Here is a 17,256-nt window from a genome sequence, read left to right as displayed (position 1 = left end):
CCCTGAGCTTCTGCTCTTAGCACTTGAACCTTCTCTCTGCCTTGCTATGTCTTCTCTCCCAAAGGCTCCCATTCTTTTCACCTGTGTTTTTCATGGAAAGTTCCATACAGTTTATGTCCTCTCCTTAGGACCTCGCTCCCCCGATCCAACTGATTCATGTCACTAGTGAGTTTCTAGCAACCTCAGGACCTGTTGGGTCTTGATGAAACTGCAGGGGGTTGAGAATACATCATCCCCAAATAAGACACTCCGGCAAACTGATTATTTTGAATTAAAGGTACTTGGAAAACTGTCAATATAAAAAGAACACTCTGACCCTCCTCTGTCCCCTTGAAAGCAAGAGACACATCTCCATGGGAAAGGGACCTTTCCTTTCAAGGATTATCTACAATTTAATGCAGCTCAAAAAAATTTACTTGTGACTATAGGGGGAAATTTGTATTTCAGTGGAAAATAAAGCATTGTACCAGGAGGATAGAAGGTAACCTTTTCACCAGAGAGAATAAATTTAGGGCTGAGAAGCCTGAATAAACAAACCTTGTATTAAAACAACAGGCCCAAAATAGAGTCGCTTATGCCAAGTCCCCAAAGCAAGACTTACAGTTTCAGCTTTCCCAGAAATGGAAGCTTAAACCAGTCGATCAAGAATAATCTTAAGGTAATCTGCTTGATAAACTCCCACTGCCCCTTAAAGGAAAGTAATCTTGCAATAATCAACCCACTTGCCTGTCTTGTATAATTTCCTTGTTTCCAACTCCCTTCTGCCTAAAAATGTCTTTCATTTTGTACAGCTCCTCAGAACTCCTTTCTATCTGCTATACTGGATGCTGCCTGATTTGAATGCATTTTTGTTCAAACTCTTAAAAATGTTAATATGCTTCAGCTTAATTTTTTAACAGATATTTATCTTTAACAGATATTTTGTCACCAATTTACTACCCCAAGCCTAAACCTCTTTGGCTTGTCAATTCTTCACTGATTTATTGTTTCTTTGTTTAAAAAACAGAAAGCTTTCCTTCTTTGGTCATGTCTCATATTTTTATGGGGTCTCCTACACATGAAAAGTAAATTTGTTTTTCTCCTGTTAACCAGGAGAAAAAAAAGACTTAGAAGAAAAAAATTTTTTTCTGCTCCTACAAAACCTACCACAAGAGATTTGCAAAGCCTGACTACACATGCTGCATTATATGGGCTGGCTTCAAAACTTCTAAAAAGCCCTCATTCATCTCAGATACCAGCAGAGGCATCTAAACCATCAGTAGGTGGCTGACTTGTGAAGGCAAAAGAACTATTTGCTCTTTTAAACAGTCTGGTCACGAGAGCCCAACAGAGGAACAAGATGTTAGGTCTAGAAGGTTCTGAGAGCCATCTTTCTTGCCAATACCTTAATAGGTGCCCTTAAGAGGAATTTTCTTGTGTCCTCCACCTAATGAGACTGTTGTTGTTTAGTTGCTAAGTCGTGTCCGACTCTTGGTGACCCCATGGACTGTAGCCTGTCAGGCTCCTCTGTCCAGGGGATTTTCTGGGCAAGAATACTGGAGTGGGTGGCCACTTCCTTCTCCAGGGGATCTTCCCTGATCCAGGGAGGCGCCTCCTGCATCAGCAGGCAGGCTCTTCACCACTGAGCCTGGCTCCAAAGTGAACTCAACCCCTCCCTTCACACACACCAACCACACCCACCTCTTTCTCAGAGCTGTTGTCGGCTTCCCCGCCGAGCTGAGAAGTCTCTCTCTCCAGTTCTCCTCCTGGAGGTGGGGCAGTGACCAAGGGAAGCAACAACCTCTCTGGAGAGGGTTTCGGGGCCGGGGTCCATGCTGACTCATTCAGCTTATGGAGCTCTGGGTCCTCCAGCTGCTTCTCCGCTGGTGCTGCGGGGCTGTCTCCAGCAGAGGAGTTGAAACCTCCCTCACCTCCGGGCAGCAAGCCCCAGTCCGTGTACTCGGCGCTCCCCCGGGGCTCCTGCTTGCTGACGGGCCGGAAGAGGTTCTGCTCCAGCTCCCTGTAGTCATCGGAGTACTCAGACATGTCCAGGCCCCGATCCTTGCCCAGGAAGGGCAGGTCCTTTCTGATATCCTCAAGTGAGTCCCCCCAGATTCCCGACGGGGCGCCCCTGTTCAGCATCACCTCCCCATAGTCCAGCAGCGGTGCGGGCCTCTGGGCAGGCCTGAGCACAAAGGTCAGGTAAGACCTGATGGAGCCCATCTTCTTGGGCTCGCAGCTCTCTTTGTGCGGGCAGCTCACCAGGTAGCAATGGCCCTCAAACCACCAAGCCAGGTCGCAGCTGGACAGGTCACAGCAGGCAGATGTGCAGTCCCCCAAGGGGGTGGTCTGAGGCACCGGCATGATTTTGCTAGTTTCCAAGTTAGGAGAGATGATGGCATTGGAATACGTCCTCCCCTCCCTGCATTGCGTCCAGGCACAACCTGCAAACACGCCACCCACCAATAAGGAAGCAAGGCAGGTCACTTCTGGCAAGCAAATAAACCACCAGCATCTCCTACAGGAAGTCCACTGCCTTATCTTACAGCCCACCCATCACCACTCCATCAACACCCCCAACTGTACACCCATCCTCGCACCCTTCCACACCAACCTATTCATCCATAGATTCTTCCATCTATCTAACCTTCCATCTTCTCTCTTTATATGGTGCTACTCCACTTAGTGAAGAAAGGCGTTCTTTTCTATGTGCGTATTGCTTTTATACTGTTTGTAACATTTTGTTCCTCACCCAAAATCCAGTTATAAAGGTTTACTTTAGGAACAACGTCATATTGTTGTTGCAGTTAGCTGAATTTTTAAACATCTCAGCTTATTCTGATGACAGGGAATTATCAAAAGAGAGAAAAATTTGTCCTAAATATAGGTCTAGAACAACTAGCTTTAAGCTGATTCTAAATAATGAACCACAAACGTTGCCAACTGGCAAATCAGTAGGCAGGATAGTGGTGCTACCTAGTGTGATCTGCAGACACGGTGGGGCAGGCCACGAACTCTGTGACCAGCCCACGGCATGGTAAGAGAATCCGGAGCTTTTAGAAAATTCGGTAGCAATTTGTCATTCCCTGGCACCCAAGGACAAAATCACTTTTCTCCTTTTTTATGTTGTAAAACAAAACAGATATTGGAATCTAAAAAATGGTACAAATGAACCTATCTACAAAACAGAGTCATAGATGTAGAAAATAAACACTGTTACCAAGAGGGGGAAGAGAGGGAGGGATACACGGGGAGACTGGGATTGACATACACACAACTAACATATATAAAATAGATAACTATTCAGAACCGACTGTATGGCACAGGGAACTCTACTCAATACTCTGTAATGACCTATGTGGCAACAAAATCTAAAGAAAGAGGGGATATATGTATAACTGATTCACTCTGCTGTACAGCAGATACTAACACAAAATTGTAAATCAACCACACTCCAATAAAAATTAATTAATTTAACAAAATAAAGAATGTTGCCCACTATTCGGTTCTACAAGGATAAAGTCATTGCCCATTGCAGTCACGGACAGACAGTGCACCCAGAAAGGAATTCAGGACGAAAAGCAGGACGAGGCACTCTGTGCTTTGGAAAAACAGGCCCCTTAGATAGTTGGACACATGTCTCAGGAAGAATTTTAATGAGCCCAAATTCTTGCATCTTCCCATACATAGAAAAGCACTAAAATCGTCGCTGAGATACCTGTTCCTTGTGACTAGCAGCAATTGTGTACCAAGAGGTGTGCTTGACTGCATGCATTCTCTTGCCCCAAATCATATACATACAGGCTTCTTCTCCCACCTTTTCAGAGCAGTTCCCTCAGAGCTACTGAGATGCTGTTGCCTGGGCTAGAGTCCTCAGGAAGTTCCCTGAAAAAAACTGAAACCTACAACTCTTGCATTGAGTGTTTTTCTTTCAGTGGACAACTAGTTGTTGATATTTTACCAAAGAGTCTGTCTGTGGTGGATTGGAAGTAAAAACAAATTGGTCCCTCATCACATACAGGTTCAGGAATGCGGTTCTGTTGAACTCCGAACAGCAAAAGACTTTTCTAGTGAGTGCTCATCACTGATCATTCTCTTAATAACTGTTACATTTTTCATAATGACAGTTAGAGATGACTTCTAACTGGAGGGAAGAGAAATGGTTAAACACAGTGCAAGAATTCATGTCATTTGGGACTTCTCTGGCAGTCCTTTGGCAGGGGTGCAAATTCGAACCCTGGTCAGGGAGCAAAGACACCCCCTCACTCCCCGGCCCCATGTCTCCCAGCCAAAAAACCAAAACATGAATGAGAAGCAACACTGTAACAAATCCAGCACAGACCTTTAAAAAATGGTCCATATCAGAATAAGAATCATTTCTTTTTCCCCCTGTATACACATCATCACCATTATAAATTTTTAAGAATCATTCAGTACCAAATATTGACTCAATAGGAAAGTCTAACTGGTCTCATCCAATAAGAATTAGATATAAACATGTATCTTTCCCAGTAAATAGGCAGGCAAACTGCTTTACTTCAACTGAAATGATATTTTCTCAAATCAAATCTACTTTTAAAAAAATCACTTTAATAGTTTTAGCCTTTTATTTTCTAAAGAAAAGCTTAATCTTTTATCAGATATGGAGAGGAGAAAAATACTCTGGTGAACATGACAAAAGAGTATTTGTAATCAAGGTCAAGAGATGATAAAGGGGATAAAATAGGTAGGCAATCTACAACTCCCAGCTCTACTCTCAAAAATACTGTCTTTGCTTGTAAAGATATCACTACATCCCTTTAAATGAAGACCCAAGCTAGAAATTTCTCCCAAACACAAATGGCAGGGTACATTTTATTTCCCTTGAACAACTACTGGGTCACCTCCTTTTGAAAGATATGATTCATAAGAACTATCATGTTTCATTTCTGGCTTTGGACACCAGAAGCTTAAAAGTCAACTTGTAAAACCGTGTCAAAGAAACGGTTAAACAGGAAAAAGGCTGTGATCCTGGAACAAGCACATTTTACATGTGGTTGAGAGGCTTGGTAGAAGTCTTCAACACAAAACTTAAAGCAGTTTTCCCTCAGGTTGGAGGTGGTGGTCTCCATAAACCTCTGGGGCAGATCATCATTTTGTTCTGCAAAAAATCACCTGAATGGGTTGTTTAGATACACATACATTAAGAGTGGATCTGAATATTAAATAAAGAGGTTTGAGAAGGTGGGTACCCCAACAAATAAACCATCTATTAGACTCACTCAAGAAGGGTCTTGAAGAGACAGGAGAACACTCATAGGTTTGTTCTCTCTACAAACCCCCAGTCCAGTCCATGAACATAGTAAGCGCTCCACAGTTGTTGACAAATCAACAAAATCAATGGTTAGCATCTTGTCAAAGGCAAAGAGGATACAGAGGAAAGACAGACAAGCCCTAAATAACATTACTGGGGCTCAGTCAACCCAGGAATTTTGAATAAATGAAAAGCAACCCCATAAGAAAATTACAAAAAGCAGTGAAAAGGTAGGGATTTGAGAGAGAAAAAGGGCTCAAACATTAATTACAGCATTTTTCAGGGTACAGAGTACATCAAGCATGGAATAAAGGATCATTTTGCCTTGCATACTTACTAAGCAGTGGTGAGTTTAATAAGCTGGACATTTGGCATGAGGAGAGTAATATGCAGGAAATGAAAAAGCTTTCCTGACTGTAGTATTTCCTCAAGTGGCCCTTGTATGACCTAAAACTGTGCTTCTTAAAATTTAGATACTTCAGACTTCTGAGTCACACCCACTAGGAGTTCTGATCCAGTAGGTCTGGATGGGGCCTAAGAAAACACATTTTAACAAGGGTAAGCCTCAGCATGGTTTTACCACACTGTGACAAACCCTGGATATAAAACCAGTTTCCCTAGCCATATGTCCATCCTCAGTCTTCAGTAAGTTCAGAGGGGTCTGGCTGGCCTAGCTGGGGCATGGATCACCAGAGCTGATGCTGACCAAGGATTTTATGCTATGGTGTGTCCACAATAAGCAAACAGACTATATGAAAATAAAAATTTAAGATAGAAAAAAGCCTGTTATTTGCTTTCTAAAAAAGATCTACTATGCAGTTCTTTGAAATAAATACATGAAGTTTATAGTATATATGAAATATATACTAGTATATATGAAATGTGATTTTATTTTCCCCAAAATAGTCATGACAAAAAAGTTAAATGCCTGTTTCCAGAAACCACTTATGCACGAGGTCTTCCTTTTTGTATGTGAAATAAGTCTGTTGGAAAGCAAACACACAGCACCTCATCTCCTCAGGTTGATCTGAGTTGCTTAAGTCAGAGAGGACGTTCAAGTGTGAGGCTGGTGTCTCCGGGGTAACGGTTTCCTACCTGTAAAGGTCACCAGCAGCAGCAATGAAGCGAGTGCACCTGTAGGGGGCGCCATTCTGCCTCACACAGTGGATGCAGGCAGGCTTCGTAGACAGCCGTGAGAGGTCTTCGTGGCAGGCTTCCTTTGTGTTTCTTAGGAGCCAGATTTGGCCTCAGAACTTCAAAGGAAAAACAGAAAAGAGATGGGAAGGGAGAAAAGAATAGGTAAATGTGGAAACACACAAAGTTATCTCTATCATTTATTCATGGCAATGGGAAGCCTATCTTGGTAACACCCCAGGGTCATAGTGGGGTTCAGGGCAGGACACCCTAAGATGTGCCACTTTGGAATGTGTATTATTTCAAGATGAAAACAACAAAGTCCAAAAGACTCGGGACGAAACTCTGTCCGTCCCTCTAACTGCCGAAAAGGATTTAGACAGAGGACCTGTTCGAGGAAGGCAGCTATCACCGTGAAGGAGTGCAGTATGATATGAGCTAGATGTGGCAGACATGGAGGAACCTAGCAAAGTCTGCTTGTGAAAACTCCTCTCTGTGTCCCACTGTCTCCTTAGGACACGACAAACATCCATTTTCCAAACACTGGCTCTTGTTCATCTTCCTGTGAACTGCCTTCCTTCCCTTTGAAGTCCCAGATCCCTACCTGCTTCTCCTTGGTCCAGGAGGACAAATATACCTCAGTATATCTGACTCTCATTTTATCTGGAATCTCTCACATTATGTGGATTTCTTGTACATAAGCAATTAAATTTGGTTTTTTCCTGTTAACCTGCCTTATGTCATTATAACTATTTGACCAGTCAAACACACAAAGACAAACATTTCTCAGGCAAACCACCCACCTGAAGTTTGTTTAAACAGAAAGGACAGTTCCTAAGAGGGGGCAAAGGGTTTCTCATGCTCTCTCCCCTTATAAGCCCAAACCTAGGAAATAAAAGAGAACTGGGGTCAGAGGCTTGAAAGAAGGCAATGCGAAGCCCTCTTTCAGAAATGCTACACCCCCAATGCACACACGATGACACAGAGGCAAGATTGTACAGAAAAAACACAGACCTCACTAAATGCCTTCACAAATGACTCAGCAGGAATGCACTAAGACTGTCAGGAAATTTTAAAATCTCTTAATGTATATTCACATATATTTCCTTTTTATAATATGCCCAAGAATGACTTAGGAGAAAAATCTGCCTGAAGCGACGTCCCCAAAATCTCTTTCAGTGTGTAGAAACAGTTTACAGGATAAGAAAGGGATGTGCTATGGTATAACTGACGATTTTTTTTTCTTCCTTTGTGGTATTTAAAATAATGTTGCATCTTCTAGTTGCTAGCATCTTAGATTCAATGATCTAGAGCAATATGAGCATCTTGTTTTTGCCTGGCACTTTCTTCAATATGATCTTCACAATAACCCAGGTGGCATTATTATCAATGCTTAGGTAATATAAAGATGATGAAACTGAGGCTCACAAAAGTTCACTGATTTGCTCAAGGGTGAAGAACAACCAGTACAAGGAAGGTCTGGACTCCAAGTGCTTGTTAATGTAACAAGGCTCCCAGGAGCAAGCACAGCTAGATAAGGACTTCCTCATGAGTGTGCCAGAGCCTTGCCGTGAGCTGCAAACTGATATGCTATGGTCAGCTAGAGTTCAGTTCAAGTTCACACCACTCTCTCCCATCCATCCCTCATTCCCTCCTCAAGCACACTTACACTCAGGCTTTTGGGAGAGAAAAAGACACCTTACTTTTCCTCTTCCCGCCCCCTTTCCAGAAGCATCTCATTCAGAAACTTACAAGGGGAGCAGGGATGACAAACAGTGGGACACAACCCAGCAGAGGCCTCCCAACTCGTCATTTAAGAATGATGCGGTATCTGGGGGAGGTGGAAGGGGGTTATTATTGGCAAAACAAAACATTTCGTGATGTGCTGGCTGTCCTTTACTCAAGGGAACACAATCTGTGGACTGAGGGAGTAGAGGGCATCTAAGCAGCGGACCACTCTTAGATTTGGGGCAAGAATGAGTTTTATTGAACATTAGAAGCAGCATTGTCAAAAAAGGGCACGACGGTCTAGGAGGTCAGAGATTTCCTTACAAGGTGAGCAGGTCCTATTTTCTAGGGTGAGGTACTTGAGCAAGCTAAGCTGAGCTGTGCTTAGTTGCTCAGTCATGTCTGACTCTTTACGACCCCATGGACTGTAGCCTGCCAGGCCCTCTGTCCATGGGATTCTCCAGGCAAGAATACCAGAGTGGGTTGCCATCCCCTCCTCCAGGGGATCTCCCCAACCCAGGGATCGAACCCACATCTCCCACACTGCAGGAGGATTCTTTAACGTCTGAGCCACCAGGGAAGCAAGCTGAGCTGGAGGGTTGCAACTGGTGTGTGTGAAGGTTCCTTGACAAGCATCTCCCATACGTGCATATGGACTGTGGTTTAGATTTGGGGTGTGGACCGGGCCACTGGGGCAGCTTCCTTTTCATACGTCCTGATACATGAATTAGCCTTAGCAGCAGATGCCCAGTCACTCAGCCATGTCCGACTCTTTGCAACTCCATGGACTGCAGCCCACCAGGCTCTCCTGTCCATGGAATTTTGCTGGTAAGAATATTGGAGTGGGTAGTCATTTCCTTCTCCAGGGACTCTTCCGGACCCAGGGAGCTAACTTTGTCCTCTGCGTCTTCGGCATCGGCATGCAGATTCTTTACCACTGACCCAGAGAGGAAACGGAAAGGACAAGGAGTCTATCAATACAGTCAAACCTGGAATCCTATGGGAGAAAGGCTGGGGAACTGCTGGACCTTGCTTTGAGTCTTTCTCGAGAAACAATTCAGACCACAAGAAGGCCTCCCACTGAACTGCAGTGATGGCTCTGTCACTGACCACTTGGAACAGGTTGCTGCTCAGCCTACAAGCATCACTGGCCAGTGCCCACTAAGGAGAGAGGGTGCCTCCCTGGCCCCCATGTTACTGAGCTGAGTCACGTCAAAAGACTGGAAAGGAACCACAGTGAAGGTGGCCATGGTTAAATTCAGGAGGTTGTTTCTGTGTTAATGTTTCTGTGTGTCAGGATAACAGAGGCCATCAGAACACGAGCTTCCATAAGGTAAAGCAGAGAACGTGAATGTTCCAAGTACCATAAGCTTCAGGCCTAAAAACCCAGAGGAAGACTGCCTGCTGGTGCAAACTGTCTGCCACAATAACTTCCTTTCTCTGAAGCAATGAAAGTGTGGTTTGGGATGGGAAGTTGATAGAAGAAAAGATTGGCTATATCCTGTCTGTGGTGATTGACCATGCCCTACCTAAAAGGCAGGAGAGCAACTGGTCCTCCAGTGATGGTGTTCAGACTGCTGCCAAGACACTGCCCAGAAGAGCAGAGTTGCTATCAGCCAGGGGCAATTGGCTGAGAACCCCATGGATCAAGACCAGGCCCCTGCCAGACCATAGGATAACTTCAGCCAAATTAAAAAAAGGTGAATCTCTGGGCAGATATTGCTCCAAAGGCACATGGCCTGCTAAACGGGCCATGGGCCAAATTTCCAACCCCTTAACCCTTTGGCAGATGCCCTTGGGCAATGTACCTTGAAAATCATATCCTACTTGGGAAGCTCTGGAAAGCAATTATCTTAGAGCCAACTTACAATGCTCAGCAACTGTAAGCATCTCCTATTGTCAATACCTGACCTGCCTCTTGAGAAATCTGACCTGCAACCACCTGACCTGCCTCTTGAGAAATCAGGAAAGAAGGTAAGGGAGGAAGAGTTAGAACTGGACATGGAACAACAGACTGGTTCCAAATAGGAAAAGGAGCACATCAAGCCTGTATATTGTCACCCTGCTTATTTAACTTCCATGCAGAGTACATCATGTGAAATGCCGAGCTGGATGAAGTACAAGTTGGAATCAAGATTGCTGGAAGAAATATCAATAACCTCAGATATGCAAATGACACCACTCTCATGGCAGAAAGCGAAGAACTAAAGAGCCTCTTGATGAAAGTAAAAGAGGAGAGTGAAAAAGTTGGCTTAAAGCTCAACATTCAAAAAACTAAGATCATGGCATCTGGTCCCATCACTTCATGGAAAATAGATGGGGAAACAGTGGAAACGGTGGCAGACTTTATTTTGGGGGGCTCCAAAATCACTGCAGATGATGACTGCAGCCATGAAATTAAAAGACGCTTACTCCTTGGAAGAAAATTTATGACCAACCTAGACAGCACGTTAAAAAGCAGAGACATTACTTTGCCGACAAAAGTCCGTCTAGTCAAAGCTATGGTTTTTCCAGTAGTCATGTACGGATGTGAGAGTTGGACTATAAAGAAAGCTGAGCACCAAAGAATTGATGCTTTTGAACTGTGGTGTTGGAGAAGACTCTTGAGAGTCCCTTGGACTGCAAAGAGATCGAATCAGTCAATCCTAAAGGAAATCAGTCCTGAATATTCACTGGAAGGACTGATGCTGAAATTGAAACTCCAATACTTTGGCCACCTGATGCAAAGAATAGACTTATTGGGGAAGGCCCTGATGCTGGGAAAGATCGAAGGCAGGAGGAGAAGGGGACGACAGAGGATGAGATGGTTGGATGGCATCACCGACTCAATGGACTTGAGTTTGAGTAAACTCTGGGAGTTGGTGATGGACAGGGAGGCCTGGCATGCTGCAGTCCATGGGGTCACAAAGAGTCAAACACGACTGAGCAACTAAACTGTCGATATTGTCTATAAGGTTCCTTCAGCACATTAATAGAAGCAAACAATGAATCTCCATGTCCTCAACCTTTAAAGGCATGCAGACTTCATGTTATCAAGTCTTCTCTGCTCTAACAGTTTGCAGGTTTTGCAAGTATTCTTGATATTTCTGGCCTGATCTTATCCTTTAAACATACATATAGCACCTCATGGATTAAATCAAACTTTGACATGTATTTTCCCCTTTGATCCCTATAACTACTCTCTCTGAGGTAGGAGGTTTTATTATCCCCACTTTACACAAAAGGAGACTGAGTTTTGGGGTCAGTCGTGACCCTCTGGATCTCAAACCTGCTCTGTAGCTGCCCCAGTCCTCCCCTATGGTTTCAGAGAGGAAGAACATTCTACTCCGGGTGACTGAAAAAGACCTCTTTTACTCATTATTCAATCTCTGACCTGCTGGATTCTCTTGATAAAGTCTTGCCCTCTCAGCTGCTTGCCTTGCCTACCTTCCTGTGGTTTTATGTTCTCATTAAACGAAAAGAAAAGTATTAAAGAATGCACAGAGAAAGCCTCGCTAGCTTCCTAAAAATTTCAAACAAAGGCAGTGTTGAATCTGAGTGGTAAAATAGGGCTTTTAAAATAAGGTTTAATAAGTTCAAAAGGCTATAAATAGTACAAATACATAGATCCTTACATAAACGCTGCACGGATCAACTTTATACACGTGAAGATCTGAAAGAAATGCCCCTCCCATGGTGAAAACTGGTGAGAATAATTTTTATTTCTTCCTTTTGATGATTTCTTGTCTCTCCCTTTCTTCTGTCCTCTCTTATCTGTAAATTCTATTTTTTAATATACTAAATACATCTTCCCTTTGTATTAATAAAATACAATTTTATTTTCATTTTTAAAGAAGGCTTAGGGGACTTCCCTTGTGATCCAGCGGCTAAGACTCCACACTCCCAATGCAGGGGGCCTGGGTTTGATCCCTGGTCAGGGAACTAGATACCATATGTAGTAACCAAGAGTTCACGTACTGTAACTAAGACCCAGTGCAGCCAAATAAATAAATAATTTTTTTTTTAATTTCAAAAATAAAGCTTTGGTTGTTGTAACATAGCATTTTTTTTTTTAAGTTACCAAGATGTATGTAAAAGGGCTATTTCTGATTCTTGATGCTTCTGGCCTGATTTTGTTCTTAAGTGTCACCCCACCTCTGAGCTTCCTGCCAGGCATAACCATCCCAGAAGCCTCACACCAACTGTCCTTTCTCTTTGGACGATAGTGATGATGTCACTGACTCAGAGATGATATAAGGCTCAGGGATGAGGTCAGAGAGTGAATGAGCTGTAGGAATGGAGTGAGATCAGAGAGAGCTCTGAGAAATGTATTCAACAAGTAATGACGGAACACATCTCGTCCTGGCCAGGGAAGGGAGGAGGGTCAAGGAAGCAGGAAGAGTGAGGCTCAAAGATTGCTGGGTCTGTTCAGTAAGTGTCCTCCCCTTATTCCCTGGTAACAAAATTTCAGATGACTGTTTGGGACAAAGGGTACCCAGTTAAAAGACTATTTCCCAACACCCCCAGCAGCACCGTGGGGTTACGTGTGATTAAGCTCTGGTCAGTGAGATATTAATATAAAGGAATTGTTGGCGACGACTTCCAGAAAAAGCTCCTTTTGCCCTCCTCCTCTTTCGTTCTCTTGCTAGCTGGAAGAGGACCCAAGGGCTAACGCCCCAGCAGCTGTCTACATCCACGTAGAGGCCCTTAGGAGGCGAACCAGGTCTAGAAAGATCAAAGGTCCCTGATGATATGGAGCTGATGTATCGACCCTCAACTGCCAAACTGTGAGTTTTTCTGAGGAGGAAATAAACTTTTACCTCATTTAAACCACTGCTTATATTGCACTTTCCATTATATGGGACCAAATAAATGTTCTTGGACAAAATGATCATATCAGAAATATGATAGTTTTTCCTAAATTGACAAGTAAATTTCTATGTTCCTAATAAAAACCGTGAAATTTTTTTTAATAAAATAGAAATTTATTTGGGCAAATGCAAAACTAGACAAAGATGATTTCTCAGATCACATGGAAGAATCAGTAAGATATGAAGGCCAACAAACTTGAAGAGAAGAGAACTAAGAGGAAGCTAGTCCTACCAGACAGCAAAAGATATTATAAAGTAAGAATCATTAAAATGGGATGGTACAGGTACAAAAATAGATCACTGAATGGATATTCAAAAAATGAATCCAAATATTTCAAAGATTATAGGACATGATTAAAAGTGTCATCTCAATCAGTAGAGGGGGTAGATTATTAAATAAATGATACTGAAAAATGGAGAGCCATTTGAAAAAACATAAGTTGTACCCCTACCTCACATCGTACACCAAGTTATATTCCTAATGTATAAATAAGACCATAAAAACACTATAAGAAACTGTAAGATTGGTTTTTGACAAGGATGCCAGGACAATTCAATGGGACAGAGACCAATATATATACATATATTTTTTCTATTATCTCATATAATGTATACAGGGTTTCTTTTTGAAATAGTAAATTCCTAAGTTCTAGAATATACTATGGTGATGGTTGCCCAAGTCTGTGAATATATTAAGAGCCACTAAACTCTACAATTTAAATAGGTGAATTGTATGATATATGAACTGTATCTTAAAGCTGCTTTTTTTTTTTAAATGAAAACAAACTATGGGAGTTTTTTTTTAAATGAAAAGAAACTATGGGAGATTATATTTGTAATCTCTGAGTGGGGAAGGCCTAGGTATGACATGAACTCAGAAATCATTATAGAAAATATGAATAAATCATGTGCTATGCTCTGCAATTGTGACCCCATGGATTATAGCCCACCAGGCTCCTCTTGCCCATGGAATTTTTCAGGCTAGAATACTGGAGTGGGTTGCCATTTTCCTCCTTCAGGGAATCTTCCTAATCCAAGGATGGAACTCACATCTCTTGCATCTTCTGCATTGGCAGGCAGATTCTTCACCACTAGTGCCACCTGGGAAGCCTGAATAAATCATGTCCACTAACAAAAAAAAATGGGTAAATAAAATTTTTCATGGAAGCAATACCATTTCTAAAGTCAAACTGTCAACAACATGAGAAACACTGGGCTGGATGAAGCATAAGCTGGAATCAAGATTGCCAGGAGAAATATCAATAACCTCAGATATGCAGATAACAGCACCCTTGTGGCAAAAAGCGAAGAAGAACTAAAGAGCCTCTTGATGAAAGTGGAAGAGGAGAGTGAGAAAGTTGGCTTAAAGCTCAACATTCAAAAAACTAAGATCATGGCATCTGGTCCCATCACTTCATGGAAAACAGATGGGGAAACAGTGGAAACGGTGGCAGACTTTATTTTGGGGGGCTCCAAAATCACTGCAGATGGGGACTGTAGCCATGAAATTAAAAGACACACTCATTGGGAGAAAAGTTATGACTAACGCAGACAGCATATTAAAAAGCAGAGATGTTATTTTGCCAACAAAGGTCCATCTAGTCAAGGCTATGGTTTTTCTAGTAGTCATGTATGGATGTGAGATCTGGACTATAAAGAAAGCTGAGCACCAAAGAATTGATGCTTTTGAACTGTGGTGTTGGGGAAGATTCTTGGGAGTCCTCTGGACTTCAAGGAGATCCAACCAGTCCATCCTAAAGAAATCAGTCTTGAATATTCATTGGAAGGACTGATGCTGAAGCTGAAACTCCAATACTTTGGCCACCTGTTTGAAAAGACCCTGATGCTGGGAAAGATTGAGGATGGGAAGAGAAGGGGACGACAGAGGATGAGATGGATGGATGGCATCACCGACTCAACAGACATGAGTTTGAGTAAACTCTGGGAGTTGGTGATGGATAGGGAGGCCTGGTGTGCTGCAGTCCATGGGGTCACAAAGAGTCGAACACGACTGAGCGACTGAACTGAACTGAAGTGGGAAAAATGTTTACAGCTTACATCACAAAGATAATTTCCCTAACACATGAATGTGTCCTCCAATAGAAAAGTCCATCAATACATGCAACATTGAAAAGGAAATATAAATGCATTTTAAATACCTCAAAAGATACTCAATTCACTCCTAAGAAGAGGAATACAAATTAAAGCTAGGAGATACCACTCGTTCATCTATGAGACTGTCACATATGACAAAACATTCATACTTCACAAGGTAGGTGAGAGTTTGGCTACTCAGACATTCTCATCCTTACTAATGGAAATGAAAACTAGCACAATCTCTATGGAGGGCAAAGAGGCACCAAGCACATTTCAGCAGCTCTACTTCCAGGAATTTATTCTACAGAATATACATAACCATTCATGAAATCAAATGCACACTAGTGTATTGCCGGGGTGCAATATTGGTATTAACAAACAGACTGGAAACAACCAAACGTTCATCAGCAGGGAAGTAATTACATAAATTAAGGCTGCCCATACCCTGAAATTCTCTGCATTTGTGAAGAAGAAAGAGGGACACTCTCCACGTGCTGGTAATATACCAAGACCTAATATTACATGACAAAAGCAACTTGCAGAACAGTATAAATGGTATTCACCATTTGTGGGAAAAGAGAATGGGCTGGGAAAAAACATAAATAAGAACTTGTTTGAAAATACATTAACTATCTCTGGAAGAACACAACCAAGAAACCATTATTAATACCTGATGATGAGAGAGGGAGCAGGAAGAGAGAATTTTTTTCAACAAGCAGTCTTTTCTGACTCTTGAATCACATAAATATCTTCAATATTTTACACGTAAATAAATAAGTTTAATATTCTTGCCATTGTGCTCGGTCTGGAGGTTTAGATCTACTGAGCATCAATACCTCAGTAAATAACACAAGAGAACCCACAAGAGGTTCCATGCAGGGAAGGAACCTGGGCATGTAACCCAGAGGGGGATGGGCTATGAGAAAGGCAGCCAGATTTAGCGAAAACAGACACAGGATTCCCAATCAAATGTGAATTTCGGATAAATAACAAATAATTTTTACTATGCAATATTTGGGACATGTCTATACTGTATTTTGTCAGGCAGCCCAATCTATGAGAAAATGCCTGGGCTTTCCTGGGCAGCTAGTTAGAACAAAAACTAGTATACGTCTCTGCTCAGAAGGTCTATACATACAACACTATGGAGAGAAAGAGCTGACATATATACTTCACCTTAGAAGAAACAGTCTGACCCAGATTCAGACAGTATGCTGACTCCCCAGGGATCTATGAAAGCATCCTTTAAGGTAAGCATGAACAACCTGTTAAGACCACAAGGAGTTACCATCATTTCAGGCAAAGAGGCTTCCCTGGGTGGCTCAGATGGTTAAGAATCTACCAGCAATGCAGGAGACCCAGGTTCGATCCCTGGGTTAGGAAGATGGCCTGGAGAAGAAAATGGCAATCCACTTCAGCATTCTTGTCTGGAGAGTCCAGGCATGGACAGAGGAGCCTGGTGGGCTACAACCCATAGGGTTGTAAAGAGTCGGACATGACTGAGTGACTAACACTTCACTTTCAGGGAAAGAACCAAAGTGAGGAGAAGACCTAGAAAACAAGTCACTGAAAAAAGGGGGTGTATTCATATTTTAATTTGTGACTTTTAAACTCAGTAATCTCTAATTTTTAGAGATAGAATTACCATGGTTCTCTGTGACAAATTACTTTCCAAAGTCAGCTGACAGCTTTCATCTCAGGTGGAGCTGAGTGTATGAAAAACAGAAAGAAAGAAATTCTGTATGTGACAGCCAAAATCCAACATATCTGATATTTACTTCCTAACTGCCTTGTTTTTTGGTAAGGTTTGCCCAGAACGACCCTGTGGAGAATAGCAGGAAATATGTCATTCATATGTTTCTCTTTCCATTTCACTGCAGTTCACTTTCGATCTTAGAAAAAGTCACTGTAGTAGCTGTGACCAATGAACTCAGTTCAACCAAGAAGGAACCACGTCCTGGCCCATGGCAGGTCTCCTAGGATGATGGTGATTGCGTGCATGTTTTTGGGTAGGCCAAAGAGTTTGCTTGGGTTTTTCCATAAGATGGTATGGAAAAACTCAAACAAACTTTTTGGCCAACCCAATACATAGACTGGTTCAAATGCTGACTGGAGCCAGTGTTACAGATTCCTGAAATATGCCAGGATAGACACCTTGGGAGAGGAGAGTAAACT

At 42.5% G+C, this 17,256-nt stretch overlaps 1 protein-coding gene across 6 annotated transcripts in view; it reads right to left on the bottom strand.

The window, feature by feature from the left end:
- Positions 1-17,256, bottom strand: part of KIAA0319 (KIAA0319 ortholog) — a 68,125-nt gene that overhangs the window by 34,795 nt on the left and 16,074 nt on the right. For 3 of the 6 annotated variants that reach the window (XM_081522181.1, XM_081522179.1, XM_081522178.1), the window contains 3 exons: positions 7,210-7,291; positions 6,368-6,525; positions 1,681-2,423 (listed from right to left, as the gene is read on the bottom strand). In XM_081522181.1, the coding sequence (XP_081378307.1) occupies positions 1,681-2,423; positions 6,368-6,422 (798 nt within the window). In that variant the 5' untranslated portion in view covers positions 6,423-6,525; positions 7,210-7,291. The other 3 variants (XM_081522177.1, XM_081522182.1, XM_081522183.1) reach the window with 3 other exon arrangements.

Source organism: Giraffa tippelskirchi, chromosome 8 (assembly GCF_054371585.1).
Source record: "Giraffa tippelskirchi isolate mGirTip1 chromosome 8, T2T-mGirTip1v1.2.pri, whole genome shotgun sequence".
Classification (NCBI taxonomy): Eukaryota; Metazoa; Chordata; class Mammalia; order Artiodactyla; family Giraffidae; genus Giraffa; species Giraffa tippelskirchi.
The sequence above is the reverse complement of the archived record's forward strand: the minus strand, read 5'-3'. Positions and strand labels throughout refer to the sequence as shown.